The sequence below is a fragment of the Mandrillus leucophaeus genome, unplaced genomic scaffold (genome assembly GCF_000951045.1).
Source record: "Mandrillus leucophaeus isolate KB7577 unplaced genomic scaffold, Mleu.le_1.0 Scaffold80, whole genome shotgun sequence".
Lineage (NCBI taxonomy): Eukaryota > Metazoa > Chordata > Mammalia > Primates > Cercopithecidae > Mandrillus > Mandrillus leucophaeus.
The window spans coordinates 2074743-2092702 of record NW_012108697.1 but is presented as its reverse complement, the minus strand read 5'-3'; the positions used below and the strand labels follow the sequence as shown (position 1 = coordinate 2092702).

At 45.6% G+C, this 17960-nt stretch overlaps 1 protein-coding gene across 3 annotated transcripts in view; it reads right to left on the bottom strand.

The window, feature by feature from the left end:
* Positions 1-17960, bottom strand: part of NRAP (nebulin-related anchoring protein) — a 78295-nt gene that overhangs the window by 5971 nt on the left and 54364 nt on the right. For all 3 annotated transcript variants that reach the window (XM_011967515.1, XM_011967517.1, XM_011967514.1), the window contains 7 exons: positions 15923-16021; positions 13684-13788; positions 13268-13375; positions 12111-12422; positions 5771-5875; positions 4889-4987; positions 3107-3211 (listed from right to left, as the gene is read on the bottom strand). In XM_011967515.1, the coding sequence (XP_011822905.1) occupies positions 3107-3211; positions 4889-4987; positions 5771-5875; positions 12111-12422; positions 13268-13375; positions 13684-13788; positions 15923-16021 (933 nt within the window). The remainder of the gene's footprint in view (positions 1-3106; positions 3212-4888; positions 4988-5770; positions 5876-12110; positions 12423-13267; positions 13376-13683; positions 13789-15922; positions 16022-17960) is intronic.

Here is a 17960-nt window from a genome sequence, read left to right as displayed (position 1 = left end):
TGTGAGGCTTGTGATCTTCGAGTATGGCTCATTTGCAACATCCCCTTGGTATCAGAAACCCCCAACCCACTCCTTCCTGTCTTTGCATTCACTTTCAGTGCTTCAGGTTTGCAGCTTCTTGAATTCTGGAAGCTGAATTCAAGCTTCCAGAATCCAGTTTCTTCCCACAGGCTGAAAGTGCTGTTCCTTGGGCCTTGGCACTCATGTGTTCATTAGCTCCACTGACATCCGGAGGGGCCTCAGCCTGGCTTTGATGCCATGCCCTGCACCATCACTATGAGGCATGCTGCATCTCATATACACCCCTGGTGCCTGCACGAAGGGAAGAGCCTTCACCTGAATTAAATTTATTGTCAAGAACCTGACCGAGCACCTGACCCATGTGTTTCATATCTTCCTCTTTCATTTTTTCCCTTTTCAAGTTGTTCTCACACGCCCTCTGGGAGTCTGTAATCATATCCTCTTAGTCCTCAGGTAGACCCACATCACCGATAGAGGCATCAAAATCTTCTGTGCCTTCATGTAGCTAATATTTTTTTTTTTCAAGATAAGGGAATGGCTCTATAAAAGGAGGCATCTGGAGATCCCAGTGGAAGGCTGTTCTTTATTCAGCCACAGAGAAGGGAGACAGCAGGAGAGGCGCATCACCAACAGATGACAAAGTGACAGCCCCAGACCGTGTCGGTTGCTCACACGTTCCACGAGCTACAGCAGGTCAGGGGGCCCTTAAGAACCGTCCTTTTGTCTCCTGGAAATGGAGGTCAAGGCTGGTGCTCTGTTCTACGGGAGATTGGGGGGATTAAGCAAAGGAGGAGTGGCAGATGAAAAGCAAAGTGGCCCACCCCATCCCACAACTGGGCCTGGAACTAGAGAGGACCACAAAGTGCTTGGGCCAAGCATGGCGGATCTCATCATTTCTCTGTACTGCAGATCACACCACCTTCACCTCCATCCTCGCCTCTGACTTCCACACTCGATGCCGTAAACTCTGAGCCAAATATCTACTGTGTTCTAGGCCCTGGAAATGCAGAACCGTTCACTCCTGGGATAATCACCTAACTGAGGAATCACAGAGCCAAAATGATTAGATTTATTGGGTCACCACTAAGTTTAGCAGTTAGGACTGAAAGACATGTAGGAATGTTCAGATGATGACAGACTGATGATCCTCTGTAGCATTCTGCTTTCTGTTTGGGTGGCCCCACAAAGGTTAGAGTAGCAAATAGAGTCAAACCCCGATCACTCTCTCCAAGGGGCACCCCATGCCTTCCTAATAAGAACTCCCACACCAGATCTGGGCTGGTTATTGACAGTAAACTTGATGCAACATCAAACCCCAATGTCACCCCACTTTGGTGTCCAATGCACCCCAGCTTCTGAGTCTCTGTAACTCAGGGTCAACTAGAAAGCATGGCCCAGATCGGGGGTCTCCCGAGTGTGTGGGCCCCCTTTCTCTGGGTGACTTCTCCCTGTGTACTATTTGCTTGGTTGTGATCACTTCCTCCCCGAGTTTTTTATTCTGTTGAGGTTTTTGCCTTGCCACTGGGAGTCTTTAGATTCCGTAGGCGCTTTGATTTGGAACCCTGGGCGTTCCTCTTCTTTATCACAGTGGGCACAGTTTTGTCCTCATCCTCACACATTAGAGTCATTTGATTTTTAGTTATTTCGGCTGCCTTACACATCTCAATGGCTTTCTTTGCCCAGGAAGGTCACTTTCCCTCCACATCTTCCTCACAGAGCACTTGATCCAATTGTGCGTATTCTACACGCCCCCGAAGAAGTGCTCTTTCAAAAGAGGTTCATGAGTTATCCATATCCGCATACCCTGGTGGCTAATTTCAGCTCCAGGACGCTGCAGACCGGCGTCCCTTGTGAGAGGGAAGATGCTTCTATCACCAGCCTGGGGTGACTCTCCTCCTGAAGCCGGGCCCCAAATGCACTGGCAGCTTTATCCCACTTTCTACAGCCATGGGTCTCCAATAGTTCCTCAAATGGAGGCCTTGCCTTCCCCCATCCTTGAAGCATTAATGAGATGGATGTTTTGTGCAGGCTCTGCTGAGGGGGAGGTCCTGCTTCCCCAGATGGAGGTCAGCCCACCAGAGCTGCTGTTCTAAAATTATCCCTTGCACATCCTTCAAAAGCATCAAATGGTCATAATAACTCATATTTACAAAGCACCATCGCATTCACTGCATGGGATCCCACAGGGCTTTACAAACGCAACAAACTAATACACACGCTAACTAGAAGGCGCCTCTCGCCAACCCCTGCGAGGCAGCCACCTCTGGGGTGAACGGTAGCAGCTGTTGATCTGCACGGAGCCCCAGGACACAATGGCCAGGCCAGGGAGGGAAGAATGGCCGGACTCTGGGAGGCCCCACGCTGCCCCAGGCCAACACACTCAGCCTGTGTTATTCTGATCTGACAGTGTCTTTTGATTCCGCCGTCTCTCTACCTGTTATCCAAGGATCACAGCTTTGCTGGCCAAGCGGCCGCCTATTCTATTACAACCAGGGGCTTCCAACCCCTGCTAACAACAAGCCCGGGTTTAGGAAACAGTAGCTTGGTTATGCACGCAAAGGGCACATGTCCAAGGGAAACGAGAGCGTTGGAGGCCACAGTCCCATGCACAAAGGAGCGAGCTGCATTCGGATGGGATGGGCTACCATTGCAGCATCTTTCCAAACTGCGGAGTGAGACAGAACCATTCCATCTCCAGTGACACTACTCTGAATGGCTACAGAGAGGGGTCCAGGAAACAGAAAGAGCAGGTGTCTACACCCGCTAGGACCAGGGGACCACTCCCCTCATGGTTACCCAGCACATCACCGTGGTCTTTGGAGCCATGCCCAAGTCAGAATTTTAGAGCTGGAAAGAACCTCAGTTTAGCTCAGCCCCATTACCATTTTTCAGATAAAAAAAATATATATATGAAGACCACTGAGGAAAATGACTGAAAGTCATAAAACAGTTTCTCAGTTCAGTGTCCTTTCTGTTCCAAGTCCTCCCTCCTAGAACTTTATAAAAAACAAAAACAAAATCCACATTGGGTACAGATCATTTTACAAAAGTAGGCACACACTCCATGAACCACCAGTTCACTTACATCACTCAGATGCAGCGCATTGAGGCGGGCGCGGGTGAAATCGGGGTGGTCGGGGATCAGGGTGTATCTGTGCAGGGATTCTGCATCTCCGGATCTATACATGCGCTGTGGATAAGATGGGCTCATGGTAAATGGAGAACTGTGTGGGCTGAAACCACAGGGGAAAAGCAACTGACTCCCTTTCCTGCCCCCTCCACCTGAGTGCCCACCGCATAGAACAGAACCCAGTCCTGCCTGTGGACAGTGTCCCTCCAGAACCCACAATTTGATGGAGGATGCCTTTACAGCCAGGGTCAGATGGGGCAGCTGGTTTTAAATAGACTGTTAAAAATATTCATCAAGATCTGCTCCAAATGGGCCACAAACCAACACCATGGTTGGCCGTACCTGGGTGTTTTACACAATAGAAGATATGCAGATATTTCAGAGAATCTTTGCAATTGAGCATTGGACATGCTTTTTACTAGTAACAAGATACAGCCTCGGCCGGGTGCGGTGGCTCACACCTATAATCCCAGCACTTTGGGAGGCTGAGGCGGGTGGATCATGAGGTCAGGAGTTCAAGATCAGCATGGCCAACATGGTGAAACCCCGTCTCTACTGAAAACTACAAAAATTAGCCGAGAGTGGTGGCAGGTGCCTGTGGTTCTGGCTATGCGGGAGGCTGAGGCAGAAGAATCGCTTGAACCCGGGAAGTGGAGGTTGCAGTGAGCCACAATCGTGTCACTGCATCTCAGCCTGGGTGACAGGGCGAGACTCTGTCTCAAAAAAAAAAAAAAAAAGATACAGCCTCAATGCCTTTGTTGTTTAACATTAATGGTAATAATTATAATATGCATAGTTAGTAAGTTCTCTTTGTTATAAAACACCTTAATATATGTTCAAGAAATTAGTATTTTCATAGCCCACCTGGATCACAGGAAGGCACAATTTTAAAACTCCAAGATTTATCTGGTTTTTATTTTTAAAGCAGTGATTTAAGAATTACAAACAATTTCAGGAAGTGTTTGAGTCTTATGTATTTTTAAAGGTGAAACTGTAATATTCTGATCAATTCCCAAATTTAACTCAGGCTTTACAAATATGAACCGGTCACTATAGCAGTCGGGCTGTCTGTGAAATAGAGCAGCTCTGTCACTTTGCATGTAGAACTGAATCCCTTAACAATTTCAGGGGAAAAACATTAACTTCCTATTCCTTGACATAAAGACAGGAATGAGGAAATAGGGCTAAATTATACAGAGAGTAAAAGCAGAAAGAAGCTTTAAATACAGCTGTTCCTTTTTTTTTTTTTTTCCTAACTGGGTTATATTAATCTTTTAATTCCACCGCCATCTATCAACAAGCAACATGTATCTGATCGAGTGTTTGGCAAGGGATCATCACTAATACTTGGCATTATTATCATTGTGATTACAAATCAAACCACGACAAGGAGCACTTATTGAGAACTTACTGTGTTCCATGTACTTGCTAAAAGCTTTCTGTGCCTTTATTTAATCCTCATTTAATTCATTTAATCTTATAAAATGGTTGCTATTATTATCCTCCCCGCAACCCCAACCTCCTTTAAATAAAGGAAACAAGGTTAGAAGGGATTCAGTAACTGGCCCAAGAACATCCAGGTAATAGAAAGGTTTGCACGCCCATCTGTTCAGATCATCCAGGTAGTAGAAAGGAAGTGTGCACCCCCATCTGTCCAGAGCCTGTGTTCTTAGACCCGGACCACTGAGCAGCAGTGCTACACTGCATGCCCGGGATGAATGACAAGAAGGGACCTACCTCATTGCAGTGTATATAGCTGTTCTTGGCATGAACCAGGTCTGGGGAGTCAACCACTGTGGTGAACTTGATACTGTCTGGTTTTTTACGGTACTTGGTCTACAAGAGAAAGACAAAGATTCTCATGAAACACAGTCAAACATCATGCATTTTTCAGGATGCAGCTTCACTCCACCTTCTCAGTACCTAACATGCCAATCATATTGTTGGAAAACAAGCCTCTCTTCTTGGTAGGTACCTAACAATCAAAAGTATAAAAAGATTCAGCTGCCTCTGTGTAAGGAACATTTTACAGATATTTACTCTCTTGAAGAGAGAGGCCACAAAATCCTATGGCTCCCTACAATAAAGGAATTCAGTAAAGGGCAGTATTCAGCATCAATGTGGCCCTGCTTGAACCCTGTCCAAATACATTCTGTTATTCAGAAACTGAAGAAGGCAGTGTCACCTTCGAGGGAATTCCAGGGCAGGGATCCCCAGGCTGTTAGCATGGTAAGGAGTTCAGTTAATGTAACTATTCCTGGGCAAATTTTAACACTATCAGAAATCAGAAAACCTATGAACACTGAGTCAACTCAGTAGATGGGTGGCAAATTCCTCCTCCTCTCAATACAAAGAATGGGCCAGTTTAGATGACAATTGTACGTAATGTATTTATTGAGAACTTTCTAATACATCATGCTTTCAGTTCCTCAGCAGTGAATTCATTTGGAGGGAAACCTCATTCTGTCTTGGGATTTGGTTGCACATGGCCCTCCAAAAATACTGGGAGTCCAGTGGCCATGAGGCCCTATGGGATCTCCACTCCATGAACAGATTCCTTCTTCAAAAGGAAATGCTAGCTTGCCCTTGTCACTTGTGGTGGGGAGAGGTTGATGGTACCTCGCTGATGAGTTCTCCAGCCTTCTTTGCACTCTCTATCTGTGGGGATCTCAGCGCCAGCCACCCTATGCCCTTCATGCCGACCAGGTCTGACTTGTAGCGCAACTGCAGGGAGAAAATCGTGGGCTTTATCAGGAGAGTGCCTAAGACTACCACAGCATTTCAAGAAGATCCTTGATTTGTAATAACATTTGTAATAATGCTTCATCACAACATTTCAACATCTTCACTGGGAGTACATTCTGCATGTTGTCAAGTCAAACCGTTTGAATTTGTACATTCTGCCAGGAATTAATTAATGCATCACATACGAGATACAAGAAGGTCCCACCAGTGAACTGGCAGGATTTAAAGCAGAGAGTAACCATCTATGTGGACGATCACATAAAGAAAGAGCTGAGATATATAGATATATGCTCATATCTAAGCACTAGCTGGGATTATTTTGTTTCATTCTGCCAGTGAGGCCATTACCCGCCTGCCTAAATAGAAACATTCTGCACACTGTTCAGGCTTTGAACTCTGGGTTCAACCTCCTATGACTGGGAGCAAATCACTTTAACCAAAATGTGACTCAGTTTCTCTCTGTGATACTCAAAGTTCATAACAACCCCTCTGTTCTCATAAAAACACCTGCTAGTACTCAGGGCTAAAAGCCACTCTTTAAGTTAGATTTTTGTTCTTGTGATAATGGTAGTGGAGGGGGAAAGAAGTCAATTATAGCAGGACTTTAGAAACGGAAACAAACTTACATGCCACCAGCTAATAGTGAGTACATCATTTTAACCTCTTCACGCCTCAGTTTACCACCTCCTCCTACCGTTACTCATTATGATTTGTTTATATTCCAAAAATGGGCTAAGCCTTATTTTCTTTCCTCATTTTAAGAGCTCGGAAGGTTAGGCTACGGCATCGGTCCTGGGAGGAAATAATAAATGGTGCTTTAAGACAGTGGGTCTGATTGGTAACCTTCCCAAATGTTGAATCTCATTACTATTCCTTGATCTGCCCACCATTGCCTACAACGAGACAGTCGCCTGAATGCTTCTCTTCTTCTCTTCTCTTTATGGAAATTAGGCATTTTTTAAAGGTGGAAAAAGCCTCTCTAAGAAAATCTAAAATTTGGATCTAAACGAAGTTGATGGCATTTCTCTAATTTAGACATAAGCTCTGCTGTAACGCAAAATATCACTCCAGAAATCAGCCTCTCGGCCTTTTTAGTTCTCTTTCATTTCAGGATTCACAGCGTTCCTCACAGCTGGCCTCAAAGAGGGTCCGTTTCTGATCTACTGTCTGCTGGTTAATGCCCCTGTGCAAATTCAACTGTGCCTTCCAACTGGTGAAGGGAGACATCACTCAGGCTCAGGAGCAGGTTTCGAAACCCCATGTCAGTAAGATTGCTTTTTATACCACGATCTTTCAGTCTACACCGGCAAAGCTTTTGCCTTGCACTCTGATAAAGAACAGAGAAAATTGGATAAATTTCTAAGTTGGAGAGAATAATCCTACAGGGCCTCTTCACAGCCGGGCCTTGCTCCTTTCATAAACGAGATGAAGTGGGGAGCGCTCTTTCAACTTGCCTTTTGTTGAGCTGAACAGTACGATCCCAGGTAAGTCAGAAAGCAAGATGCAGGTTCCCCAAAGATCTGACTGTGCCTCCAACTCGCTTATAAATGGATTGTCTGTTGATATCTCAGCTCCCAGCCCAGCTTTGACTATTCACGCAGATCCTAAAAACAACACACCTGCCCCAGACTTCATGATAAAAGAGGGGGCAAGGGGAGGGGAGTCAAGAAGAATCTGCTACCCAAAGATGGTTTCGAAGAAGGATTATAAGATAATGAGGGACCTTTCAAAGCTGCACAGCTGAATCTGGCTTCCCCAAATGGCAGCCTCACTTTTTTCCCCTCTTACATGTTAAGGTCTAGAAGCCTTCTTCTGATTCACACATGGGGTTACCCGGCACCCCCATTTTGGAGCACTGTGTTGCAAATGCTCAAGCTGTAGCTTTTAGTCCCCGAGTTCTAATGCAGAAGGAATGATGTAAACCACCACACCTGGCTAATTTTTTTTTATTTTCTATTTTTGTAGAGATGGAGTCTCCTTATGTTGCCCAAGCTGCTCTATAACTCCTGGACTCAAGCAATCTTCCTGTCTCAGCTTCCCAAATGTGGGATTACAGGTGTGAACCACCATGCCCAGCCTAAGGAACAGTTATTCCCATTCACAGAAACATTTTGGTTGTCAAATGATTCTTCAGACTCTCAGCAGAGCCACCAGCTGCTGTACTGTGGGTAAGTCACACCAGTAGTGGTTAAGAGGACAGACACAGAGCACCTGGGTTCAGAATCCAGCCATCTGGGGAAGCCAAGGAGACTGAACCAGGAGTTAAGAGGCAAGAGCTGGAAGCTTCACTGTGCCTTGTCCTAGCTGTACAGTCTTGAGGAAGTCATTTTCCTACCAGCTGTGGCCTTGGGTAAGCTACTTAGATTATTGGTGCCTTATTGCCACATCCCGTAAAGAGAGGAGTCATACTGGTACCCACCTAGATATTAAATGAGATAGTTTACACAAAATGCTTACGCCAATGTCTAGCCCAGGGTAAGCGTTCCATACATTTTAGTTATTGCTGTTGTTGTTATTTCTGAGGGAGAAACTGAGTCCCGAGAGCTTAAGGAGTCTACCTTAGGTCACACAGCTGTAAGCAGAGAGGTTGGGACTGTCTCCGTGACATTTCGAGCACGTGCCTTTCCGGACTCCCAGCAGCCTGGTCTGAGACCATGAAGGGAGCAGGCAACAGCAGACTTGAGAAGCACGGAAGAGGTGATGGAATCAGCACCTGCCTATGATGCACCTTGCCTGGACCAGCCATGCATCTCAGGTGAATTTCTGAGTCAAGCAAGACTGGGCTGGGCTGGTCCAAACTGGGCAAGACACGGGAATGAACCACAGCCATGAGGAGCTCAGCATCTCTGGGTCCCGTCTGGCCCTACCCAAAGTTTTCTTTCTGACCTGGGGAGGGCAAGGTCAGGAGAAGCAGTTGAAGGCTGGGGCTGCTCCCTTGAGATAACACCTATTTAGCACTTGTTCCCTTTTCTGTGTAATAGAACCACGTGAAACTGGAGTTTTGATAATGGCTGCAATCAAGCTGAAGCCTCAGAACCAGCTGAACATTTCCGGGACTTCTGTTCACAGCTTCTTCGAACCCAGACTCCCTCATTAACCAATTTGCAGCTTAAAAGCAACGCGTACAGCATAATATGGTCATTTAAAATTTAAGCAGTAACATCTTAGCATTTAAAAATGTAATACATACCCTGCCTTTAAAATGTCAGCATAAGATGGTCAACTACAATTTCATGGGAGGGACTCTCCTTTTTAGATTATGCTCTCTCTACTCTCTTTTTTTTAGTGTGAAAATGTCCTTTCTTTTCAGAAATAACAGTGATATAAATGGTAGCTTAAGGTAGCGTTTGTTTTTTTCCTTCTTCCTCAGTTAGTAAAATAAAATTTGACATTATGTGGATCTCACCATTTAAAAGCCATTTTTCCCATGAATCCCAAAGTCTAAGATCATGGATCAAATCAAACCTCTTTGCTTTTCTTTTACTTTCTTTTTTTCTTTCTTTTTATTTTTTTGAGACAGGGTCTCTGGTTTTCTGTCACCCAGGCTGAAGTGCAGTAGCACAATCATGGCTCACCACAACCTCTGCCTCCTGGGCTCCAGTCATCCTCCCACTCAGCCCCCCAAGTAGCTGGGACTACAGGTGTGCACCACCACACCCAGCTAATTTTTTGTAGAGACAGGGTTTCATCACGTTGCCCAGGCTGGTCTCGAACTTCTGAACTCAAGCAATTCACTTGCCCTGGCCTCCCAAAGTGCTGGAATTACAAGTGTGAGCCACCACACCCAGCCCCTCTTTGCTTTTCTGATGGAGAGATGGAGGCCTAGAAAGGGCAGTGACTGCTCATGGACACACAGTGACAGCTGGACTTCCCACACACATCCTCTGACTTCCAGCTCTACCTCTCATACCTCTCCCAGGTGGCCTCCTTACCTTCCTTGGGGGCCTGTTCTGTCCCAGAAGGCTTCTGTTCTCTCAAGAAATAGGCCATTGACAAGAGGGTCCCTTGTTGGGCACCAGAGAGTCATCCTATGAGCTGTTTTGGGGGCCCTCAGGATTGCTTAGGAAATGGAAGAACTTTGTAAGTGGAACTTGGGCTGGCACTTTAGTAACTAAATCCCCCATGTGGGACCCAGATAAATGCACCCTACTCTACACTCTGCTTGATGGCGAATGACATGATATTTCAGTTCCAGCAAACTGTGATTAATAATGCAATGATAATTAAATTCATGAAATCATTACTGCAATTAATAATAATTGATTATGTGTTTAGAATACCCCACTTATTGCTATCTACAATTAATCTAGCAGTAGTCATTGCCCTGAAGGCAACCAGAATTGAGGGGCTTAGCGTAAGGAACGTATTCAAACAGCTAATACTTATTCTAATGCTTCTATGGATCAGGTGTCATGCTAATTGTTTCATATAGACCAGTTCTCCACTGAGAACCAGATTCTCAATGGGGGATAACTTCTTCTCTCAGGGACATTTGTTTGGCAAGATTTAGAGGCATTTGTTGTCACACCGGGGGGTGGGGTGATATGGGCGCCTAGAGGATAAAGACCACGGATGTTACTGAATATCCTGAAATGCACAGGTCAGGCCCCTAAAACAAACAATTAACCTGCAAAAACGTCAAAGGTGCAGACGTTGAGAAACCCCGACACAGATGGCTGGTTATGTTCTAAAATGAGAGCACCTTCTTCCTAGTGTTGCTGTGGGCCTAGAGAGAGGATGTGAGGCGCAGTGCCTGCCACACTGCAACGCAGTCCCATTGTCATTATTGTCATGTCCCATGCCATCGTTACCATGTCTGCGGCTTGGAGAAGGCATGAACTTGTCCAAGGTCACCCAGCCAGTAGTGGGGGAGCTATGGTTGGAATCTCAGAAGTCTGACTCCAGAATCTTGCACCATGATGTGGGAGGGCCAGCACTCTCTACCAGCCCGCCTGGTGCCCCTGCTCAGGGAAGGACCTCCCTGAGGTAGCCTCAGGGTCTATGCCCGTGCTGTGAGGACATGACTCTCTGCTCTGAGCTCCCCGCAAGAGAGCACGATGGTTAAGAATGGGGTTCTGGAGCCCACTCTCCCTCGGCACTTCCCACATGACCTCATCCCTAAAACAGGAGTTGCAGCTGTCCCCACGTCAGACTGCTTTTGCAAGTTTAAAAGCAAAGGCTAGCAGTCAGTGAGAGTCAGCAGTGGTTACAGTCTTACCATATCATCCTTGCTCCGCAGAGCCCAGGCCCTGCTCAGACCCTGTGACTCCATCCCCACTCACTTGACTTCAAACAGGCCAAGGCTGCTCCTTCACTTCAGCCTCAAACAGGCCAAGGCTGCTCCTACTCAAGTCCTTGGCCTTTGAACTTGCTATTCAGTTTTCCCGGAGTTCCCTATCCCCTTCTATCTTTTCCTTAAGGCTTTTGCTCAAATATCAGCTTTTCAATGAGAGCTACCCTAATGTCCTATTTTAAATGGCACACGCGTACGCGTGTGCACACACAAACACACACACTCACGCCTCCTGCCCCACTTCCCTGCTCTGTATGTCTCCATAACATGTATCACCATTGACATATTACATATTTCATGCATTTACCATGGCCTATCTCCCTCTAGCATAACAGGAGTTTCATGAGCACAGGAATTTTTTGACTCTTTTGCTAACTGCTGCACTCTTAGGGCTTAGAATGGTGGCTAGTATACAGAATGTGCTCAATAAAGGTTTTTTTTTTTCTGAGATGAAGTCTTGCTCTGTCACCCAGGCTGAGGTGCAGTGGCACGATCTCGGCTCACAGCAACCTCTGCCTCCTGGGTTCAAGTGATTCTCCTGCCTCAGCCTCCCAAGTAGCTGGGACTACAGGCTCATGCCACCATGCCTGGCTAATTTTTGTATTTTTAATAGAGATGGGGTTTCACCATGTTGGTCAGGCTAGTCTCGAACTCCTGACCTCATGATCCACCTGGCTCGGCCTCCCAAAGTGTTGGGATTACAGGCATGAGCCACCGTGCCCAGCCCTCCATAAAGAGTTGTTGAATGAGTCAACAAATGATTCCAACCTAAATGACATAGACCCAGCAAATCGTCGTTTGGGGAAGGCAGACAGGGGCAGGAGAGCCCAAAAGACTAAGGAAGAAGCAGAGATTGACACCCAGGTTTGGTGAAAGGAGAAAGGCCGGGGGCTGGTTTGCATTTCACAAGGCCACCCCTACCTCACTCTGCAGGGCGTGGGCTTTCTTGGCCCAGGCCATCTTCAGGTCCTCAGGCAGTGCTGTGAACTCGTGACACTGTGTCCTGTAGTCGTGGTTGCTGGCCAGAGCCTGGGCCTTCCTGGCGTGGACCAGGTGCACCATGTCCATGGGCAGATGGAACTGGGCTTGGCTGCTGGTCGCCCCCCTCCTGTACTGAAGCTCGCTCTGCAGCTGGCCCATGCGCCGGCAGTGCTGGATTCGGGGATCGTCACTTACACTCTGGGGCCCTATGAGTTTCCCTCGCTCCTTCACAAAGTCATGTCTGTAGAGAAACTGCAAGAAAGGGCCGGCCGGTCAAATTCTATCTGTGCATTTTTATTGCAGACTCTAGAAAAATCACTTGTTCTTACACTAGGAGGTGATGATTATAAGAAAAACCACAGTGGGGTTGGCCTGAGAGCGTGCCTTCCTCCCTGGGGGATGGACAATTAAAACATCGCTCCATTCTTCCTATCTAATTAAAATCAGATCCTCAGAACCAAAGGAAGGGCTTCACTCCCCTTACATGTCCTATGGCCAAAAGGAATTTATCAAAAAGGGTGAAAGAGAAACTTGTGCTTTATCCATTTGCACTTGGCAAAACATTAAACCCAAAAGACAGGATCCATTTATTTGAAGTCCACATTTTTCTGTGATTTGTTTGTGGGAAAGAGAAAGTCACCTTCATGTCCCAGAGCTATGGATGTTATCAACAGAGTGGCTGAAACACAGCCATCAAATCCTAACACCAATGCGTGAAACTACAGAGAGCCAAGAGGGAGATGTGTTCCGGCTGTACTGCAATTTCTATCGAGAGTTCTCGCTCTGAATCTGGGTGGAGTTAGAAGACAGGCAGTTCGTGCATTACAAGGGGATCGTAGCCTAGATGTTGCAATTAGAAATAAATCATCATATCCTTCCTGCTAGAGACCTTTGCCTGAATTTAGCTTCTGATTAACAGAGCCTTTCTCTTCCCCCTCAGTCAAAGAATCTCATTCATAACTAATATATTCTGCAGGTGACATCCTGTCTCGCATGGTTATAGATTTGCTTTAATTCAGGAAAATCAGCCGTAGACATTGTTTTACACGAAGTTAACAGAAATTAGGTAAGATGGAAGGTCATATCATTCAACTCACATCACTGGCTATATCTCCAGAGGCCCGGGCAGCCTGGAAGGGGAGCGCTTCTATTGTCAGCTTGTAGCCTTGAGCACGAAGATTGTGCCAAGACTCTTTGTATTTTGCCTAAAGTGGGAACACGTATAAATCTTTTTTAAAAAATTACATGAATCAACGAGCAAAGACCACTCCTTTCATTTATAGCATGGTGTTCTAGAATCTATTTCTGTTTTGTGCAGCACATCTCATTAGTACGCACCCTGGGTACACTCACGGACTCACATTTGTGAGAAGGTATATTTAACAAGGGCATCTAAGCTACACATTTTAAAAAGCTTCTGTGAAGGCCAGAAAGGTCAGTGTTGGGTCACTTTACTGATGCAGACATACATGGCTTTGGAGCATGCTTGAACTTAAGCAACAAAACGACTTACGTCACTCAGGTTGACTGCATTCGTTTTTGCTCGGATGAACTCGGGCAGACCCAGGGTCATTGTATACTGGTGTCTTGCATCCTCTCCAGCTGCTTTATACAGGCGCTGGGCAAAAAAAATAAATAAATAATAATAATAATAATAATGATGCAAGAGATAAGTGCTGCGCATTTCTGCAGTGCTGGAAGTCCCTCAATGGCAGTTGAGGAAACACGATAGCAAAAAAACATTCATTGTGTCATGGATACATCTCCAGTCTTGGGGAAGATGTTTATTTCAATAAAGACAATCTTTCATGAGTCAAGTCGAGTGATGTAAAAGGAATATGTAAGGAATGGCATGTGCTTTGCTGAATAATAGGCCAATGAAAGAAAAATAAATTTAAGAATACTCCTGAGGTTCTTTATATTGTAGACTTTGTCCTTGAGGACACAACATAAAGGTCATACAAAGACCTGGGAAATTTAGGAGAAGGGAGGTGGAAGGGACGTCTCCAAACCCTTGCCTATACCCTTTACTAAAGCCCCAGGATCCTTTCCACTGGTGAATCACACCAATGCTCCCCTGGATGGCCTCATTTTGTACAAAAACATCCATTCTTGTGATTAGAAATGGGTCTGTGAGCTGGGCACGGTGTCTGATGCCTATAATCTCAGTACTTTGGGTGGCTGAGGCCGGTGGATCACGAGGTCAGGAGTTCAAGATCAGCCTGGCCAACATGGTGAAACCTTGTCTCTAATAAAAATACAAAACTTAGGGCCGGGTGCAGTGGCTCACGCCTGTAATCCCAGCACTCTGGGAGGCCGAGGTGGACGGATCACCTGAGTTCGGGAGTTTGAGACCAGCCTGGCCAAGATGGAGAAACCCCATCTGTACTAAAATACAAAATTAGCCTGGCGTGGTGGCAGGCATCTGTAATCCCAGCTGCTTGGGAGTCTGAGGCAGGAGAATTGCTTGAACCCAAGAGGCAGAGGTTGCAGTCAGCGGAGATCGCACCACTGCACTCCAACCTGGGTGACAGAGCGAGACTCTGTCTCAAACAAACAAACAAACAAAAATTAGACAGGCATGGTGGCAGGAGCCTGTAATCCCAGCTACTCAGGAGGCTGAGGTAGGAAAATCGCTTGAACTCAGAAGGCAGAGGTTGCAGCAAGCCGAGATACCACCACTGCACTCCATCCTGGGTGAAAGAGCGAAACTCCGTCTCAAAAAAAAAAAAAAAAAGAAGAAGAAAAGAAAAGAAAAAGAAAAAGAGAAAAAGAAATCGGTCTATGGTTACCGAGTTCGCTAAGGCCAGAGGCCAGGAGAGAAAGCATTTTTATCCCACAGCACAAAGCTCATAAAGTAGGCAGAAAAGATTAAAAAGGAATTTAACAGTGATACTACCACTCTAAAAGATCATGAATTCCATCCCTTATCCAAAGCTGCCATTTCTTACTTTTCAGTTGGAATAAGTAGGAACTAATAGTGTAAATAACCAAATCTCAGCTGACTTCTAGAAGTTAGAGTCAGAAGGAGAATCTTAAAAACTAAAGATACAGTCAGAAGGAGAATCCTAAAACCTAAAGGTGGTTCAAAATGTAATTCTCTGCCAAGCTCACCTATTTTGAACCTGTAAGAGAGCCACTGTGAATAAGTAGAATCAATGAGGCTGGAATGATCATTTTACGGAATGAGATTCCTTCCTTTGCACCTACCCTCTGCTGGATACATGAAAGTGTAAATTGGGTAAATGGTGAGTGAGAAGAGGAGAAGGTAGAGAATTGAGAAGCCTGACAAACATCTTACAATATAACTGTCCTTGGATAACCACAAATCCTCCCACATCAGATTGACAATGTAAAATTGGTTAACCAATATTTGCCTAGACAGAACAAATGAATTATAGACCAGTACTTCTCAGACCGTCATGTGCCAAAGAATCATCTTATGATCCTGTCAAATGACCATTTGGAGTCAGTAGATCTGAGGTTGTGCCTTGCCAGTATGCTCCCAGGGAATGCTAATGTAGCTGGTCTGGGATTGCACTTGGAAAGCGAGACTACAGACGATCCCAGATTCCCAACTGGGCTTTCATTTCCTCTGGAAAATGTTTAGGCTCCATATAATGACATTCTTTTCTTTCCAAACCTCCACATAAACACCCATGCTCTTTCTCACCCCCATACACATTCACATGTGTTTTTAACAGTCTAGCAGTTTTTTAAAAGACCATTCCAAAGCCATCGGGAGATTTTACCTCATTCGTTATCTGGTTGCTGAACTTCGCATGAAGGAGGTTGGGAGTGTCTGTCACAGCTGTGTACTTGAATGAGTGGGGATGCTGCCGATATTTACTCTGAATTCACACGTAAGAAGGGAAGAAGACAACTCCGTAAGGGATAAAAACCAGAAGCAGAACCAGTTCTTTAAGCATTAGCCATAAAGCCTCATTTTGCAAAGGTTGCAAGTCTATCACTCCAGAATCCAGGTTGTCACCTGCCTTTGTGACCGCAAAACTCACTGGGATGAGGAAGCAGGGGGAGGACAGGATGGACTGAATCAGACCCTTCTAAATGGGAAAGGGAGATTTAGTCCTTTGCCATGAATGTGAACCTGACTATTTAAATTTGTGGTTTGTTCCAGATCTTTGCTGGACAGAGACCCAGTGCTCCTCCGCCTTGATGGCATACCACAAACTGCAGCTTAAAAAAAACAGACATGCCGGGTATAGTGGCTCATGCCTGTAATCCCAGCACTTTAGGAGGCCAAGGTGGTGGGATCCCCTAAGGTCAGGAGTTCGAGACCATCCTGGCCAACATGGCGAAACCCTGTCTCTACTAAAAAATACAAAAGTTAGCTGGGCATGGTGATGCACATCTGTAATTCCAGTTACTTGGGAGGCTGAGGCATGAGAATTACTTGAACCTGGGAGGTGGAAGTTTCAGTGGGCTGAGATCGCACCATTGTACTCCAGCCTGGGTGATAGAGTGAGACTGTCTTTAAATAAACAAACAAACAAATAAATAAATAAATAAACTAACTAACTAAAAAATAAATAAAAATAAATAAAATTTAAAAATAGGTGTGCCTACACCCCACCCTGAGAGACTGGGATTCAGTAAATTAGTCAGTGGGGCCCAGGTCTCCGCATTTCTTAAGGTTTTTTGGTTCTGATGCACCATGAGGTACAGAGACCACTTGCTTTAGAGATTTCACTGGAAAAGCAAAGCATGAGGTTAAATCTAAACTTCCCTAGTAGGCAAAATATAAGCTTATCTGAGTACTCAGACTGACTGCCGAACACCTTTTACTTCCAGTACCGTCCATTATCCCCTCTTCTCCCTGCATCTACCATGAATAAAAGTCCAGTCACCCTCCCAGGGGTGAGCAAGATTCCCCAGGAAATCAGAAAGCTTAGAATTCTAAGACTTCTGTATTTTTAACAAGAAATTATCACCATTTCAAGCTTGTAGTAACCATTTCATATACAGCTGCCAGAAAAGCACAGTGCTTAGATTAGTGCTAATCCTCACAAAAATTAAAAGAGAGGGGTCTGAGTATACCCATTAGACTAATTAAGAAGTGGAGGCTCAGAGAGGGGAAGGTCACTGGCTTGAGGTCACACAGCAAATCAGTGCTGGCCTGGAATGTCAATCTCTCTCTGTTGGTCTTCAAAGCCTGCTTTGTTTGCACTGCACCACAGGGCCACTCTTCAAAGGGACACAGGGAAAGAATATCTCATGGGCCAGTGAATAATCCTTGTATGTTAATAGAGGAACCGACTCCATATCCTCAAAGCTGTCTTAAACGGCATGCAGTCTGAAGGGAGAATCCAGTAAGAAAAAAAGAAAAAAACGCCAGCCCAGGGGTTAGGCAGTGAGTCACTGCTGCTAAAAGTTTAACATCCAACTGGCTTTAGTGGTAAGAAACAAACTGATTGGCTGGGCGCAGTGGCTTATGCCTGTAATCCCCAAACTTTGGGAGGCCACAATGGGCGGATCACTTGAGGTCAGGAGTTCGAGACCAGCCTGGCTAACATGGTGAAACCCCATCTCTACTAAAAATATAAAAATTAGCCAGGCATGGTGGCACTCACCTGTAATCAGGTAGGTAGCACTCCTACCCAGGAGGCTGAGGCAGGAGAATCGCTTGAACCCAGGAGATGGAGGTTGCAGTGAGCTGAGATCATGCCACTGTACTCCAGCCTGGGTGACAGAGCGAGACTCCATCTCAAAGAAAGAAATAAAGAGAGAGAGAGAGAGAGAAAGAAGGAAGGAAAGGAAGGAAGGAAGGAA